General features: G+C 38.3%; 1 protein-coding gene across 2 annotated transcripts in view; it reads right to left on the reverse strand.

Annotated features, from left to right (window-relative positions):
• Window positions 1-16758, reverse strand: part of LOC129271072 (tyrosine-protein phosphatase Lar-like) — a 42837-nt gene extending 26079 nt beyond the window's left edge. For both annotated transcript variants that reach the window (XM_054908426.2, XM_064106206.1), the window contains exons 1-8: window positions 16583-16758; window positions 9535-9645; window positions 8819-9088; window positions 7863-8153; window positions 6076-6375; window positions 5447-5722; window positions 3837-4145; window positions 2727-2923 (exon numbers count right to left, since the gene is read on the reverse strand). In XM_054908426.2, the coding sequence (XP_054764401.2) occupies window positions 2727-2923; window positions 3837-4145; window positions 5447-5722; window positions 6076-6375; window positions 7863-8153; window positions 8819-9088; window positions 9535-9645; window positions 16583-16589 (1761 nt within the window). In that variant the 5' untranslated portion in view covers window positions 16590-16758. The remainder of the gene's footprint in view (window positions 1-2726; window positions 2924-3836; window positions 4146-5446; window positions 5723-6075; window positions 6376-7862; window positions 8154-8818; window positions 9089-9534; window positions 9646-16582) is intronic.
• Window positions 16759-17707: the final 949 nt, after the last annotated feature.

Consider the following 17707-nt stretch of genomic DNA (forward strand, 5'->3'; position numbering starts at 1 on the left):
AAAGTAATCCATTATAGAAATAAATCTAAGATGAGAATCTTTTTAAAAAAATAGATGTAAGATTCTTTATTGCATTCCAATGGTTGCATGATCATTTCATCATTTTTTCTCATTCTAAAGTGGATACAATTTGGAATATAAACAAACCACACACAATGTTGTCTATATGCATGAATTGACAATTCATTGAAAATGATCCCATGCTCAATGTAAATAAAAGTGAATGTCGGTCTGAGGACTTTGGATCGTATGTGGAATGATTTCACACAAAAGATCATATCTAAATGCAATCTGAACCGCTGCCGGTTAGAAAATGAATATCATGAAGAAAGCAAAAAAAAATATTACAGCCAGACAGATATTTTTTTAAGTGAGATAGTGTATAGCATGTGAATTAGAATTTTTGAAACAGAACAATGGAAAACACACATGACATCCACATGGACAATATACACATGACAGACAATGATGCAACATAAAATAATGTGATGACAGCAACACAAAATCATGCATTTAGACTTCATATCCCAGAAGGATGAAAATAAACATTAATAGGGGTCATCTTATGACCGCAAAATATGTAGAATTGTAGATCACATTCAGATTGAAAACAGAAAGAAATTGGGGTGCCTATTATTTATAAGTTGGAGAGAGAAAGGGGGGAGGGGGAGATGGAATAGCAAATAAAGGAGTGACAAAATGAAACATTCGGGAAAAAGGTTTTAAAAACAGAGAGAAAGAGGGTGAAATTGGAGAGGGAGTTACAGAGTAAGAAAAAGAGAGAAGAAAGAAAAGGAGAAGAAAGCTCAAAACAACAGAGTGGGCAACATAAAGAGAGCAAGAGATAGATAACGAGGGGAAAAGATGGAAAAAAAAGTTGCTAAAGGGAGAGAGCAAGAGAGAAAGCAGAATAGAGGGGAATGGGTAAATAAGACGAGATTGGAGAAGTGGAGAAAGAATATTAAAGGACAGAGAGAGAAATACAACAGCACATCACATAGAAAGAAGTGAGAGAGGAAAAAATTATAGGTCTACAGTTAACATGAAGCCATATACTATAGAGCAAAGAGTTTATAAAGAGGGTCAAAGAGAAAGAAATAAACTCAGGAGAGAGACAAATTATTTTGTCATTTCCCAACATAAAAGAGTGCAGAACATAATAGACTTCACGGGCCATAAACCTTTTAAGTACTATGTAAAGAATTCACATTTGCAGGGAGTCTAGAAAAAGAGGTTCAGTCAACAGAATAACATTACAGTACAGTACAAAAAGTGAGTGAAAAGGCAAATATACATAAACAACGAACGGTCACCATGGCAATGATAAAAACAAAGAAACTCCTCTCAAATGACGATACAGTCTCTGAGCAGGTGAAAAGATCGATTTAAGGAATGGAATGTTAAGCATTTACAAGTACATAACATTCTTTGGAATATTAGATTTTATAGGTAAACAAAGTACCTCCTCTCTAGGCACTTGACTCAGAAATATCAAGTTCATCGATGAGATGATGGATATATAATGTAACATACCAAAGAAAAATCAAATAAGAGGTGCCTGGTATCCTACTGTACAAGTGAAATAATTGCAATGATATCCACATTAAGTAAGCCCCCATCACACTTATTAGGAATCAGCAGGAATCAAGCAGAATCAGCTGAAATGAATAAAGATAAAAAATCTAGAAAAATTATTGGAGGGGGTCCGAATTCACCCAACTGGAGTTCTAATAAGGTAAATTTACCAGGCAACTCATCATACACTAGTCACACTAGAGTCGAAATGAGCCTCAATGGAGTCAGGTTTAAAATTTGTGCTGCGTTCTTGGATATTCGAGGGGCATTCTAAAAATTCTGACGGTTTTATATTTGCATTCGGAATATTCAGGCCAGTGGAAAGAATATCGAACGGTGTTCAAAGTACATTCTTACTACATTCTGAATGCATTCTATGTATTTTTATTTTTTTCTTAAAAAAATAGTCATTTAATTCTGGCTGATTCTGCTTGATTCGGAATAAGTGTGATGGGGGCTTTACTAAATGGTAGTCTTTAACCAGGTTTCAATCATTTGACAGACACAGACTTTAAAGTAATGTTCTGTAAATCTTTGATGCAGGTATAACAGAGATTTGTGAGGTCACGCTATGAAGATCACTTGTCATTTGAGAGGAGGTAACAGGAAAAATAGTGGATGGACAGATGGTAGAATATAGAGAAGGGAAGAATGAAGGTGGGTGGGTGGAAGGAAGAAGAATGGAGGAAAAGAATGAGGGGGAATGTTGAGTTGGAAGGGGAGAGGAATGTTGTGGGGAAGGTGGGATACAGGAAGAAAGTAAACGATGGGACGAAGGGAAAAGATGGGAAGAGATGGATGAGTGAGATGAGATGAAGGAAGAGATTTAGATGAAAAGAATGTGAAAGAGGAAGAAGAGATGGATGAGAGAGATAATGTGGAGAAGTTGAAAGAGTAGGAACAGGTGATGAGGAAAGAGACAATGAATATGAAGATCACCAGTGGCCTGCCACATAAAGAGTTACCATCAAACATTTGAACATTTGTAACTTCCATATAATTTGAGTTGTCTTTAAAAGCTATTCTTTCTCAACAGGCCAAGGAGACGACAAGGAAGACAGAATTATTATAAACAGAAAGAGGAGGATAAGAAGAACAAAGAAAGGGTGAACGGAAAAAAGGATAAGATGAGGAAAGGGATGGAAACTCACCCTAAGATCTGGCTGATTAACAAAGGCAACCTGCGGTGAGCCAATCGGTTCACCTTCCTCTGTTACAGTCTGGTAGTCGATGCGGTATCCACGGATCTCGCCATTCTGAAGGTCTGGATCCGGAGCTTGCCACTGGACCTTGATCGTCGTGGAGTTGAAGACACGGACTCGGACTTTCCTCGGTGGACCCTCAGGTGCTAGGGATAATATCAATACAAATACAACAGCTCATAACATGGAAAATCGACCATTTGATCAGATTTGCTTGAAGATAATTTTGTTCTCTACTGATCATATTGCATCATTTTTAATAGCTTTTTGAATTGTCATTGATTTACCAGTTTGATTAAACATGATTTTGAGCTTTTAGTCAACACCCACAGACTGAATTGGTAAACGAATCAACTAAAGCAACATTTGTATTCATTCACTCTTAATTTTGTGTATTGCTATAACAGCATGTGAAATAAAAAAATCAGTCTATATTACAAACTATCGCTGCCCCATGGAGTTTATGTGACCTGAAAACATGAAGTCTTCCTGGCATGCCAAGATCAAATTATTTATTTGAAATTTTAAAATACACCCGGTACACAGATAACTCGAACTAGTGTGTTAGTAAAAGTTGAAAAGATTAGACAATATTTTCATTTGTAGACACCTAACCAAACATATTCACTTATCCAGTTAAATCAATATGAAGATGATACGTACATTCACACAATCATGCATGTTTCCTTTATGAGTACAAAAGGAGATGTTAGATTTACAACACAATTTAAGGAATTGCTTGATATTTTATTACATAGGGTCAAGAATATGATTATTCAATCAAAAGCCGATAAAAACTGAAAAAATAAACCTTTCAAAGTTCCTTTTGAGAGATCCAGTCAGGCAACATTGAACTTAGCTTGGGATAAAAACTGTAATTTTTGTCAAAGGTTAATGGAGCAGTTTTCACAAAATATTGAAAGGACAAGTTCACTGACAACGCATTGTAATGTATGTAGGACATATGCTTCAATGTTGGTCCTGTGAAACATATCCCTAGTTATCAGACTGACGGGGTCTACAGACTGGGGTTTCTTCATAGGAAAAACAAATACATACCATCCTCCGCAGTACGAATGGATAGAGAATCGGACGGGGGACCATCCCCGATGGCTGTGCACGCTACCACGCTGATATCGTAAAGCGTGTACTTGCGAAGGTCTTCGAGAACGTACGATCTGACGTCGGCTTCCACCTGTACTGTCATCTCCGGGTCGTTGGTGCTGACAAGAGACATCTTGCGGTAAATGATCTTGTAGCCGGTGATGTCACCGTTCTGGTCCTCTTCCGGAGGGGGGCTCCACCGCACCTCTATACTGGTAGAGCTCAGGACCGTGCCCCCCACCTCTTGGGGTGGAGCACCGGGGACTGGTGGAAAGACACAGTGGGGAAGGTATGGGGTGATGGGATTGTGTTAGTACATACAGACAAGATACATGTAGGGTCACCAGTCAACAAATATAAAAATGAATCACTGAAACCTGGGTTTTATTACATTAAGACTTTCAACTATGGTAACCTTGCCATTATGGTAACTACCATGGTAACCTTGATTGTGATTGGCTGCCGAGTGTCGTTACCATGGTAGTTAATGGCAAAGTTACCAAAGTTTTTATCTCTTTATAAAATGGGCCGCTGAAGTGACATTCATTCCAGGGCCAAATAACACAAAACTCAGCAATAAATTGTATGGTTGATTTGTATGATTGATCACACATAACAATCATTGGTAAAAATTGGCTCCACCATTAATCCCTAAGCTATGTGTTCATCGGCTATAAAGGGTAGGTATTTTACTAACGTTACTTCAGATTTTAAGAACTGCCATTTGCTCTATGCACATCTTGACCATAAGATGGCACATTAAAAAAAAATTGCAGTAGAAGCGATGTTAGTAAGATACTTCCTTTAAAAAAAGACAATCTTGGATTAATATTTTCTTACTTTTTGATTTGGCGGCATATCATTCGTTACTTTACAGATACACATCACATTACATCAACTTACATCAACAATGATACACACACATGGAGTTGCATACCCAGTTTCCTCTCATAATACCATGTACATTTTATACACATACATGTAAATTGGAGATACAGAATAAAAACAGATACAACACAAAAGATAAATTCTTGACTGGAACACTAGGTACTCTGTTAGGATCAGTTATGGAACGGTTTGACAAATATCCATTTCGGGATTTACGTCTTACTTGTAGATGGAACCGACTTTATACACCGTGCATGCAGTGATAAAACTTTTGTAAAAAGAACATGTGTGATGTAGGTTATGTGAAATGTAAGGAAGTTATTCGATCATGAATGTAATCGTACAGTGCATTAGATGGACTCGAAATTCCAAGGTTTCACAATGTGATATTGAACAACAGCACTTTCCCTTGAAAGAATCCTACCCATTTATTTCATAAGAACTGCACTTTTGTAATGTCATGATAAATTTTCTAATAATAATAATAATAGAAGAAAAAGTAATTGCCATGGAGAGTGAACAGTAAAAAAAAAAAAATCATCTGGGAATACTATGGACATTAAAAATATTTTTTGTGTGTGCACGCAGTGCTCTCAGATGGATAGTATTGTACTAATGGTGGTATTATTGGAAATAGATTGAAATATTATCAAAATTATAATCATCACAATCCTTACCTGATTGCTGTGTTTTGACAGTGATGACAGGGCTGCTAGCGCCCTCACCGGTCTCCGAGCGTGCAGCCAGTCTAATGTGATAAAGGGTGTTGGGTCGAAGGTCACCAAGGACATAGTCTGTGGTCGGAGTGATGGTCTTGTGCATGTCTGAGGTAGAGACATTGTAGTAAAGCTCATAACGGACGATTTGGGGTTCCGTGTCACGCATCATCCACGTCAGACGGATCTGGAAGGCCGATATGGCCACACCCTCAAATTGCTCTGGCTGGCTCGGAACTAGGGTAAAGAGAGGGATAATGAGAGATCAATTGATTCCCTGATTTTGCATTTTAGTAGGCATCAAAGGTGGCTACAGGCATCATATGATTTCATTCTAAAGGGTCAAAGAAAAATCAAACAAATGCCAAATGAAGATCGTAGAGAGATGTTTCAACACTGTAGACCCTGTGACGATTATGACTCAGTTTGTACGAGAATCATATGCCACCCTACAGAGATTGTGCGAGGCAGGAAACGATCACCATACAGACACCCTACAAAGAACAGAGACCAAACGTGAGGCATTGACTTCGCATACGAGTGCATATAATGCAAGTATGTACTAAGTCTCAGAAATGTAAGAAACTCACCTCCTTGTTGCGTCTTGACCTGGATGGGTGGCGAGGTTGGTCCCTCTCCCTTCACGGTGAAGGCTGAAACGCTGACCGAGTAGATCTGCATGGTCACCAGATCACTGATGGTGGTCAGGGATCGACCAGCATCCACTGAGACGTGGAACCAGGACTCAGGATCACTGCTGGGGTTGGTGGTGTAGAAGACGTTGTACCCCTTGATGACGCCGTTCGGAGTGGTGGGGGCACTCCACTGGACGATGATTGTGCTGCCGCTGAGGGGGCGTGCCCTGACCTCTATAGGCGGAGAACCGGGTACTGTGTGAGAGAGAAGAGGGAGAGAGAGAAAACGGATGAGATGCCAATATTGAAACCAAGGTATTTTCAAGGACGGGCTCGCCATAGACGAGAAGAGTGAATAAGATTAGGATGGGATCATTCAATCATATGGAGGTGAAAAGAGGTGAGAAAGCCTGCACAGAATTGAGAGAATCTATTAACCAATAGACTACTGGAACTGAGTGATCCCTAAACAAAGTCTATAGGAATCATAGTTCTCAATACTCATCAAGGTTTATATGGAATATTGACTTGAAGTTTGGCAATGGATCTTGGGTGGTACAATCCTTACAACTCTTATGGAACTTTTTTCCCCAGCTCAATCTTTATAAGCTCCCGACTGACTGATCGTATTGTGTTTTCGTCAAAGAACCCTTCTGAACGGTTTACATAGGAGTCAGGGTCCATTGCACAAAACATTACAATCAATCATCAATTATAATGCGCATTCAAACAAACCATTCTTACTGTCATCAGAATGCACAGATCAAGGTCTCACAGCCACATTCCACTAAACATATAAAACATTACGAGGGAAGTAAGAGGGCAGATTTGCTGGAATTTGTTGTAAATCATGATCAATCAAGAGTATTTGATCAAGAGACACCCCCTAGGAATTCAATTAAACACTTAAGACAATTGCACAAAACATCTATGTCAAACCCCCCAAATGTGGGACCATCCTGGAATTATTTAATTCTGTTTTCTAGTTCTCACGAAATGCTCTCACATGATTTTGACTTGGGATGCCTATGAAGTGAAGCAAGAATGGAGAAGTATAGGGGGGAGCAATAAAAAAACGTTATTTCATCGAATTGTCCACTTGCATAGTTCAGGACGCCGTCTTATAAAGAGTTGCGATTTATCCAATCAACCACAACTATGGAAAACCAGCAATGTATGTTCTTCAAAAGATTTTATAACTATGATGTATATTCATACATTCATTGGTTTCTTGAAAGTTCAGGGTGCATCTTTTTGTTTACACAGGACATTGTTCAAATTTCCTGTAGAAAATATTATGACAATGAATTTCCATAGAATTGAGGTTGATCGGATCAATCGTAACTCTTTGTAAGACAGGACCCTGAAGAAGCAATGGAATACATGCTGCATGCATTATCATTATCCTGGTTATTGGATTCTGTCAGACTTGCCTTTACACAATGTATGCTGATTCTCCACTTCCTGGGTGAATATTCCAGCCAGAACCAAGGCTGACGCAATTGGCTTCACCTTAATTGAATTCTCGTTACAGGTTGGCTGGGTACAGATTCCGGTAACACAAAACATCTGGATCTGAAGCCAACCAATCCACAAAGACCACTTGCCTAAGAAGACAATTTTCTTGTCTCCTTGAATGATCTTTATTCACAGATTTCACAAGATACTGCTATTATGCTTATTTTGATTTCTTTTTAAGGAAAAAAAAGGTAATGAAAACAATATGATTCTAGTCTCCTTACCATCCTCTCCTGTCATAGCCGTGACTTCATCGCTGGGGTCGCTCCTCCCGATGCTGTTGACAGCCACAATGCGTACGGAATACTCCGTGTAAGGCAGAAGGTCTTCTATCGTGAAGGACGTATCCTGCGCGGATTGTATTTCCACCTCAGTGTAGGAACCACTCGATCGGCTTCGTTTGTACTGCAGGACGTGGGAGGTGATGGTGTCCCCGGCCAGGGTGCTCCACTCGACGGTCAGCGAGGAAGAGGTGTAGCCGGTCACCACGGGTGGACTGGGTACACTGGGGCGAGCTGGAATAATAGAAGAGACAGAATTTGTTTTATTGATAAAGCATGCATGTTGTGCATATTTTAATCAAATAAAAGTTCACACATACACCGATAATTTTCCTCAATATTCACATTGGAAATACAGTCAAAATTGCTTTAGTGACTACATGTAAAGAAGGGACACCTGCCTAGAAAGACAAAGTTTAATTTTATTTCCCTCGAATAGAATTCACCATTGAAACATGCATTACAGGAACCTGCCCACAAAGACCATCCTTTCATAAAGAGCATTTTTCTTGTCTCCCTTTGGTGGTCTTGATATATACAGATTTATTCCAATGGCACAGTTCCTATAGAATTTGGTAATTTAGTGATGGTTCCATGTGGCCCTTGAAGAAGCTCTTAGCTTTTTGAAAATTGTTTGAACTTGATTCAAGGAAGTCCTTCTCAGGAGTAACTTACATGGTGTAACCGCAAATCTTACCATCCAGTCGAACCACCATGCAAACCTTCAAAGCTCACATCCGGTCTCCACTCTATCGTTAAAATAAATTCTAGCAATTTGGCACAAATACAATGCTCCAGAAAAATGGTATCTCACAAAATAAAAAAACGCCACCTTGACTCTAGTCTTTGATTATTCCCACAGTTATTCATTCATGAAATAGACCAGTCCTGAAACTTACTTCTCACTGTAACCCTGGCCGAGGTGTCAATGGTCCCCAGAAGGCTTGTTGCCACGCAGGTGTAGTTGGCCGTCTCATAGATGTCAGTCAGCTGCAGGACATTGCGTCCAATTGGAAGATCACCCATGTCGTCCAGGTCCATACCGGCTTTCATCCATCGTACCCTGGGCATCGGGGAGCCGTAGGCCACACAGGTCAGGTTCACACTGCCTCCAGGTACCACCTCCTGGTTGGAAGGCGTGATGGTAAAACGAGGCTCCACTTGACGTTCTGATGGGAGGAGGAGGAGAATCGTAAGAACTTGAGTTAGATGGCAGAAGAGAAAGAGTGAAGAAGAAAGAAAAGAGAAGAGAAAGATGAACAGATTTGATAAGAAACAAAAATCAAGCCGTAGGAGAGTAAAATGAAGAGATGGCAGGATAGCAGGAAGGGAAAGGGAAACATGGCTCACTTGACATTGAGATGGAGAATAGTCAGAAGCAACGAGATGGATGGACAAATGAAAAAAGGAGAAAGTAAGATAAAGGGAAAGACAGAGATAAGGTGAAAAAGTTGGAGAAATTGGTAAAAACAAAAAGCAGGGAAGATAAAAATGAAGACAGGAAGGTAGAAGGATAAATGAAAAAAAAATTGAATTGAATAGGGATGTGGAGGAAGAGGGGAAAAAAGGAGATAGGAGAAAGCTTTCGGAAGAGAAAATTTGTAACCAAACTTGCCTTTAACATAGACTTGTGACTCCATAGAATAGCGGGTACCTACAGAGTTCTTTGCAGCACATTCATAGCGACCTTGATCAGACAGCTGCGCCCTGGAAAATTGAAGACCAGCTACAAGTAACAAAAGAAAACAGACGCAATACAATCATCAAATTAGCATATGAAATATTTTCTCTATTTTCTTTCACAAGGAAAGATGATATTAGATATTGATTTGAAATACAGATTCAGAAACAATATGTTCATGATTCGTTTTGATTTTAATGTTGAAATTTTCAGGTTTCTTGTATCTTCAAAAAGTAATAGCTTCATGCTCATGACGCATTATAATTCAAACTTGAATACCATATGACAATCACATGTTGATATTACTTCAACCTCATTGGTATATCATATTAACCCAAAAAAACTTATAATTCTTTACTTTGCAGCACAAATACTGACAGATCCCTATGACTAGCACTTGGGAATTCCCAAGAGTATTACATGAAAATCATTAAATTAAAGTTAGATAAATTCTACATACATTCAACCAAAAAGCACTGCATATACAAATAGATATGCATGCAATACCCAATTCACACCAATTCCAGCACTTCATCATATAAACTTCATAAATGACCTAAGTACCCACAGCACTAAAATCATATAACTGCTAGAAGCATACTAAAAGCCATGTAATTCAATTTTGCATTTTTTGTTGGATTTGACAGCTAAGATGATTTTTTTTTCAAAATATTTATCTTGCAACAAGGATTCTTTTGAGCAGAGTGCAAACACTAATGTACCATGGAACATGTTTTACTTTTCATGCTAACAAACTTCAAGTTCCTTTAGAGAGATAAGCACTGTGCTATTAAAGTGGGTTCTTTGTTACCGCATTTAGGCAACAGATGGCTAGTATGTACAGAAGAAAAATGACTACAAGATTATGGAAAAGCAGAAAAATAAACAAGACAAAATGCTTCGAATAAGGTCAAAGCTATAACAAGAATAGACTTTTGTTTTGTAGTTCTTTGTAGCATTTCAGGGAAGTCTTCGAGGCACTTCGATCAACGCATAAGCTTTAAAGACACTCATGCAGCCATGCCATGCCTATGAAACTGTACAACTTGGCATGCACAAACTGGAATATAGGGGGTGATATGAAAAAGTGTAGAGCTTTCCATGGAAAAAAGAAGTACCCAGGATTTCTGAAAGCTACCTTACATTGGTTGCCTAGTTGCTCCAACAGAAAAAAAACAGACACAACCAGTAAACTATCCCTAACATATGAAATATAATTGCAAAAGCAACAAGAAAGTATTTTGTTAAACTCTGTTTATCCGATTTTATCGAAATTTTTAGCATTTTGCTCTGTGAATTTTACTCTACAGTCCGACCTCTCTTATCCGGACACGTTGGGACCAGCACCAATCCGGATAAGGGATTTATCCGGATCTCGGAGACCCAATATTAAATACACGCAGCTGCTGCCTCAGCTCCCCAACGGCGATAGCTACACATTATATATTGTAGCGGGTGCGCGTACAGACAGTATTCACTGCCTTGTCAGTGCAAATTATAGGCGGTATTTTTACGGAAATGAAATCGATCGGTGGCCAAAACTGTTGGATAATTTACCTGCTAAAATGGTTTAGATATACATCGAGCATACCTCAAAAGAAAGAGAATGACTCGATGAAACAAAAATTTACAATTAGATCATCGCGGCGGTATCGCAGCTTCGCAATGTCAGCCATTGTTATACTGACTGTAGGCTCAAACATGATAGATGGCACTGTCCGTATTGAGGCCTAGCGTTTGCTAGCTAGACGTGTGTTGTTTTTTCCGGGAAACAAAAAGATAACGTGTTGAACTGTTTGCGCTGCCCCCTGATTTACTGGAAAATTATCCTGCCTAAGTTCTTTCGGTGATTTGGTTGAGATATTTTCATGAAAATAATGTTGTTGTATGTAGACTATATTGGAAAATATATGTAATCAAAGTGAGTTTGCGTATAGGATTGAGTTTAGATTGAAATCTCATTTCCTCACGTACTAGATTGAATTGAAAGAAAAAAATCTCGGCAAGTGTGCGTCCGGATAATAGAGAGATCCGGATAAGGGGAGGCCGGATAAGAGAGGTTGGACTGTATTTATTTAGATATGAATATTTTCAGCCCGGAGTACCCCTTTAAGCTTTATATTTTAGGGCACTGCTTGTGTTGAACTAGAGACAAGAGACACAAGACTGTGTGACTTCTTGGTCCGTCTCTGATTCAGAAGTTCCCTGACACACTGGAAACAGTATACAAAGTTGTGATTTGCAAACGCCAACAGAACCAACTGCTGCTACAAGAATAATAAAAATGGAAGTGTTTAATTCTGGAGTCACTTTTGTTGGTGTGACTGCAATGTAACTTCCAATTGCTAAAGAGAGGAATTTTAAGGCACGTTTGACAAGGTTTAAGCAAATTCAGCCTTTGAGGTTCAACTCATCCATCAAACTTTAATTAAGAAGCTCTATGCTACTTTCAGAATTACGGCAGATAGGATGCTGACATCAACTCCTTAGAGAGGAATCTTCAGGCATAACATTCTAAGGTTCAATCGAGTCACGACCAAAATCAGCAAAGAGCAACTCGGCAACCACTGGAGATCTAACGAGAAAATGAATGGATGATCAGTGAAACCTGAGCTTGCTGATTTTCTCATCTGCAGCGCATCCCCGCTGTAACGTGAGTATCTGGAACGTGCTGGCTTGCATGCCAGCGAGACAAGAGAGATGCAACGCCGTGCTAAAAGGGAGGAGAGATGCCGGTGCCTGTTTGGCGATTCAAGGCTAACATTCTTGGAGGGAGATTGTCATATTTGTGTTTCATCATCCTGGGAGATATGAGTCAGGTTTTCTATGGGATCATCTCCCAAGAGCCAGGCTTTGACGAGGTTGGGATCAATTTCATTAACAATTGCACCTGCATATCAATGACTTCTCGCAAGTTTTTTATCAATTTTTTTGTGTATATTTTGCTGTTCACTCTTCTCGGAAGATGGCACCGAAGGTTTGAATTGAGCTGATATTCACTTGTTACTCATGACATGCCAACAACAAATGAAAGGGTGAACTGCAATCCAGTACTACAACAAACGGGTGGAAAGAAAGAACTCTGTGTGCAATCACAACCAAATAAAGGACAGGGGAAGATGGTATGGGTCTGATGACAATGAAAGGGGGGGGGGGTTCATCTGACACAGCTCATCCATTTCACAATAGCGAAGATATTTAATACCCCTTATTCCTTCATGAAATTACTCATTTAAAATAAAATCATTATTTCCTTCAACTTCCGGCTTTTTTCCTTTCAAGATTTCTATTACTATTTTGGCTGTTTTACATTTCAGGTGCAATTGCCATTAGTCTAAATACTCCCAGCAAATCATATGTGATGTTTTCTACATAATGATCACAAAGGTGTTTCAAGACACAGAGGAATTGAGCTACATGTACAGGACATAATGCATCATATAAAATTTGGTTTGAAAGTGAATGTGATCCAAGGAACAACACCGAACGAGATTTGACTGAAAGAAAAGCAAGAGTTTTGCAAAAGAAATTTCTCACTGAAAGTTTGATGGAATGTGAGCACAAGTGCATGACCAGAATATTGTACAAAGTTGAATTTTCTTCGAAAGATTTAGAGATTGAGCTATGAATAAAGAATATTATTTTCCTATACATGAAATACATGTAATGATTTTTTTTTACATTTAACTTTCTTACAGCTACTTGTATATTTGTAAAAGCATAGAGAAGCCCCCCCCCCCCTCCCGAAGCCCATCTAAAAATGAATTACACTCAAGAATTTATCAGGTCATATGCCAGTAAAATAAAACCTGAATTCCAATGATTCACCAGATTTCAAGACTAACCTATTCCATATCTGATACCTTATTGAATGATCCTACTTTTTTTCTTTTATATAGGGCCATTTCTAAAAAGAGGTAAGTAATTAACACTTTTCGAACAAAGCGCGGTAAACAAATGACACAAGCATACAAATGAGATAGAAATTAATTTTCCAGATGCAGATATGAGAAGGCTATATTTGGTATTACAGGACTGCTAATATATTCAAATAGGATTATGGGTAACTACAGTCTCAGCGCAAGAAGGACATCTGACTACCATGACATAACAGGATAACACCCAGGCACAGCCACATTTTTTCTTTTATTATGTGCATTGAAAAGCTGGGTAAACAATATTTGAGTATGTTTTTTTTTTCACATGGATTATGATATGATAAATGGATGGTGCTCTCAGAGCAGAAAGGTCTTATCTCCCCAAGATGCAGGCCGGTGTACTTGCGACCTTCCTGCTCCAAGACGGGAGTGAGTGGATGAAATGGAGATGAAAGGCTCACCATACACATAGGTATAGTTAGGGAAGCGGGGGTGGTTTCCAACACCGCAATTACCTGGTAAAGAACGGTCATGGAGAAAGGCTGAATATGAGTCGGTAGTAGGTAGTAGAAGGACAACGAATGGTGGTGGTAGTAGTTGTACGAGAAGTTGAGTGGTGGCAGTACGTTGTAGACACACATGCCATACACATTTGTAGGAGGTTGTAGATATGGATTGTAAGATACACATGTATGTGTTTGTGTGTGTTGTGGGTATCGATTAAAAACAGAGAAGGGGTTGGAGTGTGTGATGTGATAAAGTCACAATTGCAGGAGACGTAAAAAAAAAAAACATAGATGGGGAACAGGTAGGGTGTGGTAAATAAAAGAACAGATAACAAAGTTTCTGTTAGTCAAAATGTCTACATGTACAAGTATACATATACAGGATATATATTTCATACATATGACTTCAACATTGATTCAATCTAGTGTTATATGAATAGAGCTATACGGGACGACTCAATTAAATATGAAACTAATAATGTAACATGCAACTATTGGAAATCCCATTAGAATTGGTTTTATGACGACTTTACCCCAAAAAGTTTGTAAACAAATGTTTGAGAGAAAAGGGGACTCGGATGTGTTTTTAATAAGAAATGATCTTTCAGGAATTCGGATTTTACATATTCAATTTCTAAATTTCATAAAAGGGAAATTCAAAGTTATCAAGATTTATCTTAGACATTTGGTTTAATATTATAACAGATAATTTCTCTTCATTTTCACAATAGCAAAGCTTTCTACACTATCAACTTTGAATTTATGATCACTACATTGAAAAGCTTTTCCTTGAGGCCAATCATTAATGATTAGAGAATATTACCTATAAGATATAGGCCTATATGCATACTTTATACTACACTTATAAACCCCAAAATAATAATGATATATCAAAGGCAAGGCTTAGAAGATATAAAGATATATATACATATGTGACATATGACATGCCTCTTTGTCATTTACAATTTTGAATACCACAAAAATGCAACAAAATTAATTAAAATGCGCCTCAACCAATATTGCAGAAAAGAAATTGAATTGTCAAACACAAATAAAGGAATAAAAAGCCTTTCAATAATTGCTCATGCAAGAAAGAAACTGATTAAAAAGAGAATATCACATCCTTAAAAACAGAATTTTGAATAAAAATAAAATAAATGAGTATAATTTACTTTATATACGGTACATGAATGTGTAAATATCACACCACACTTTCACTAATTACAAATAAATACTTAATGAAAAATGATTATATATTGATTAATATCCTTAAAAAATTATTTCTATTAAATAACAAAAAAAAGTATATATGTTTGCAGAATATTATTACATGTATGTTATACTACTAGGGTTTGGGAGTCGAGTTAGTCACTGACATGAAAGAAACTTGGAAGAAACAGAAATACACCAATATATCCACAATAAACTGTCAGTTAATTAACAAAAATATTGATAAGATATGCCTTAATTAAACCTACGGCACTGAGTTCGATCTTATTTCATCACCTGGTTACTTTTACCATCTATAGCCAAATTACTAGGGGTGCGTTTTGTCATGTTTTACTAGTTGAAAATTTTTTCATCAATTTCTAGCATGATACTACTACAGAGTACATTTCATGCATTAGAACAAAAAAGACAATGAAGATTAACTCTTTTGTTTACTTCTAAACCACTAGGACTATCCAGTGCAAAAATTGCAAATTGCTACTTTAATATCATTCCAAAGATGGAAAATTGCCATCAGCTAATCATCACCAACATTTAAGCCCTATACCATCTCAAAATCCCTGCTTTATTCTTTACATAGCTGAAAAAACTTGAAAACATGAAGCATTAATTGCACCACGACAAATCACCAATTAATAGGCGCTGACTTGCTGGGCAATAGCCAGAAAAACACCAATGTTAGTGAAGGCTTTGCAAAAGCTGTTATTAGTTTCTAAAACGATATATTGTCTGAAGAAGTGAACTGAACTTCAAGAGAAGCCATTCTCACAATCACAATGCTGTATTTATAACCCAGTAATTGTAGTCTGAAGAGGGCTAATGGGAACTGTCCAAGAAAATGTAACAACTGTCTAGAAATGTAGATTCCTTTCTGAGCTTTAAATCTAAAGGAAGAACAGTTTCAAGGGAAAATACTTATTCTTACTTCCTAATAGGTTATCCGATTTTCCTGCCTATCAAAGGTTAAATCAAATTTGGTTATTTTATTCTGATATGTCTTTTTCTGAAATGACAACATGGAACCCAATATTGCCTATCAAAATCAGCTATTCAACTGTACTTATGTACAAGGGCCCTATGCATATGAGCTACTTTTGGAGAAACTTTTACTATCCAATTATGGTAACTATGCTTAACAGCCAATCAGAAACAATGATTCCATTGATGTGTTTTTCCAATGGCAGACCCCACAGGAAACTTTCATTCAACAGGGCCCAGAAATTTTTTCTCTGAAATCCCACATAGGGTATGGATTGAAATTTCCAATTTCTGCAGAATTAACCCATTGCTATATAATTCAATATTCTTATCCTTTCAATTTGATGATCATCCCCCTTTCATTTCTGAGGTGCTATTTTAAAGACTTACATTCCATCGTGTAGACCCTGTCATCGGATTCCAGCGGTACAGAATCTTTGAACCAGGTGACCACAGGCGCTGGGTTGCCGACTCCTTCGCAGTAGATGGTTGCTGGCCGGTTGTTCTCCACCACTAGATAGCGCCGCGGGTCCCGGGTAATCACGGGGTAACCGGCTGGAACTTTTTCCTCTGCAGAAATCAGAGTATAATTGAGAGGAAGATTGGAAGAAAGTTTTGATTAATGAAAGTTATCAAAATATGTTTTTACACACTTCTTGGAAATAACCTATTCCTTGTAGGATCAAAGAGATGATGATAAAACATTTGTCTTAACAGGATCGGTAAAGACTGGGCTTTGGCGAATGTGCATAAAGAAAGAAAATGTGGAAGAATTGTAAGGTGAATATAAAGAAGGTAGTGAGTTTTTCACACACTTTTATTGATTTTCATGATCCTCTTCTTCTTTCAAGCCTCTTTCCCCCCCCCCCCCTACTCCACATCCTACTTATCATTATCTTCATTATTTGCATCACTACCAAACTCAATAGCATCTTCCTGATTCTCTATAAAAATCCTCATAGTCATCATCCACCTCATCATTACCACAGCAGTCATCACTGTCACCACCATCATCATCAATATCATCACCACCATCACCACCACCACCACCACCATCATCACCACCACCACCACCATCATCATCACCACCATCATCATCACCACCACCACCACCACCATCATCATCATCATCACCATCACCTCCTCCATTATCATCATAATCACTACCACCACCACCACCATCATCATCACCATCATCATCACCACCATCATCATCATCATCATCATCATCACCATCATCATCACCATCATCATCACCACCATCTTCCTCCATCATCATCACCATCATCATCATCATCACAATCATCACAATCATCATTGCCATCACTACTACCACCATCAGACCATCACCACCACCACCATCATCATCTTCATCACATTCAGACTCATAATCATCTTTTCAGCCCCCATCCCCACCATCATTACCCCTTAGCCTCTCCACCGACACCACCATCTTCCTTCCATCATCCACCACCCTCCCCAGCCTGGCAAGGTGAAAACCTGAGTAAACAATCA

Source organism: Lytechinus pictus, chromosome 11, assembly GCF_037042905.1.
Source record: "Lytechinus pictus isolate F3 Inbred chromosome 11, Lp3.0, whole genome shotgun sequence".
In the NCBI taxonomy this organism is placed as follows: domain Eukaryota; kingdom Metazoa; phylum Echinodermata; class Echinoidea; order Temnopleuroida; family Toxopneustidae; genus Lytechinus; species Lytechinus pictus.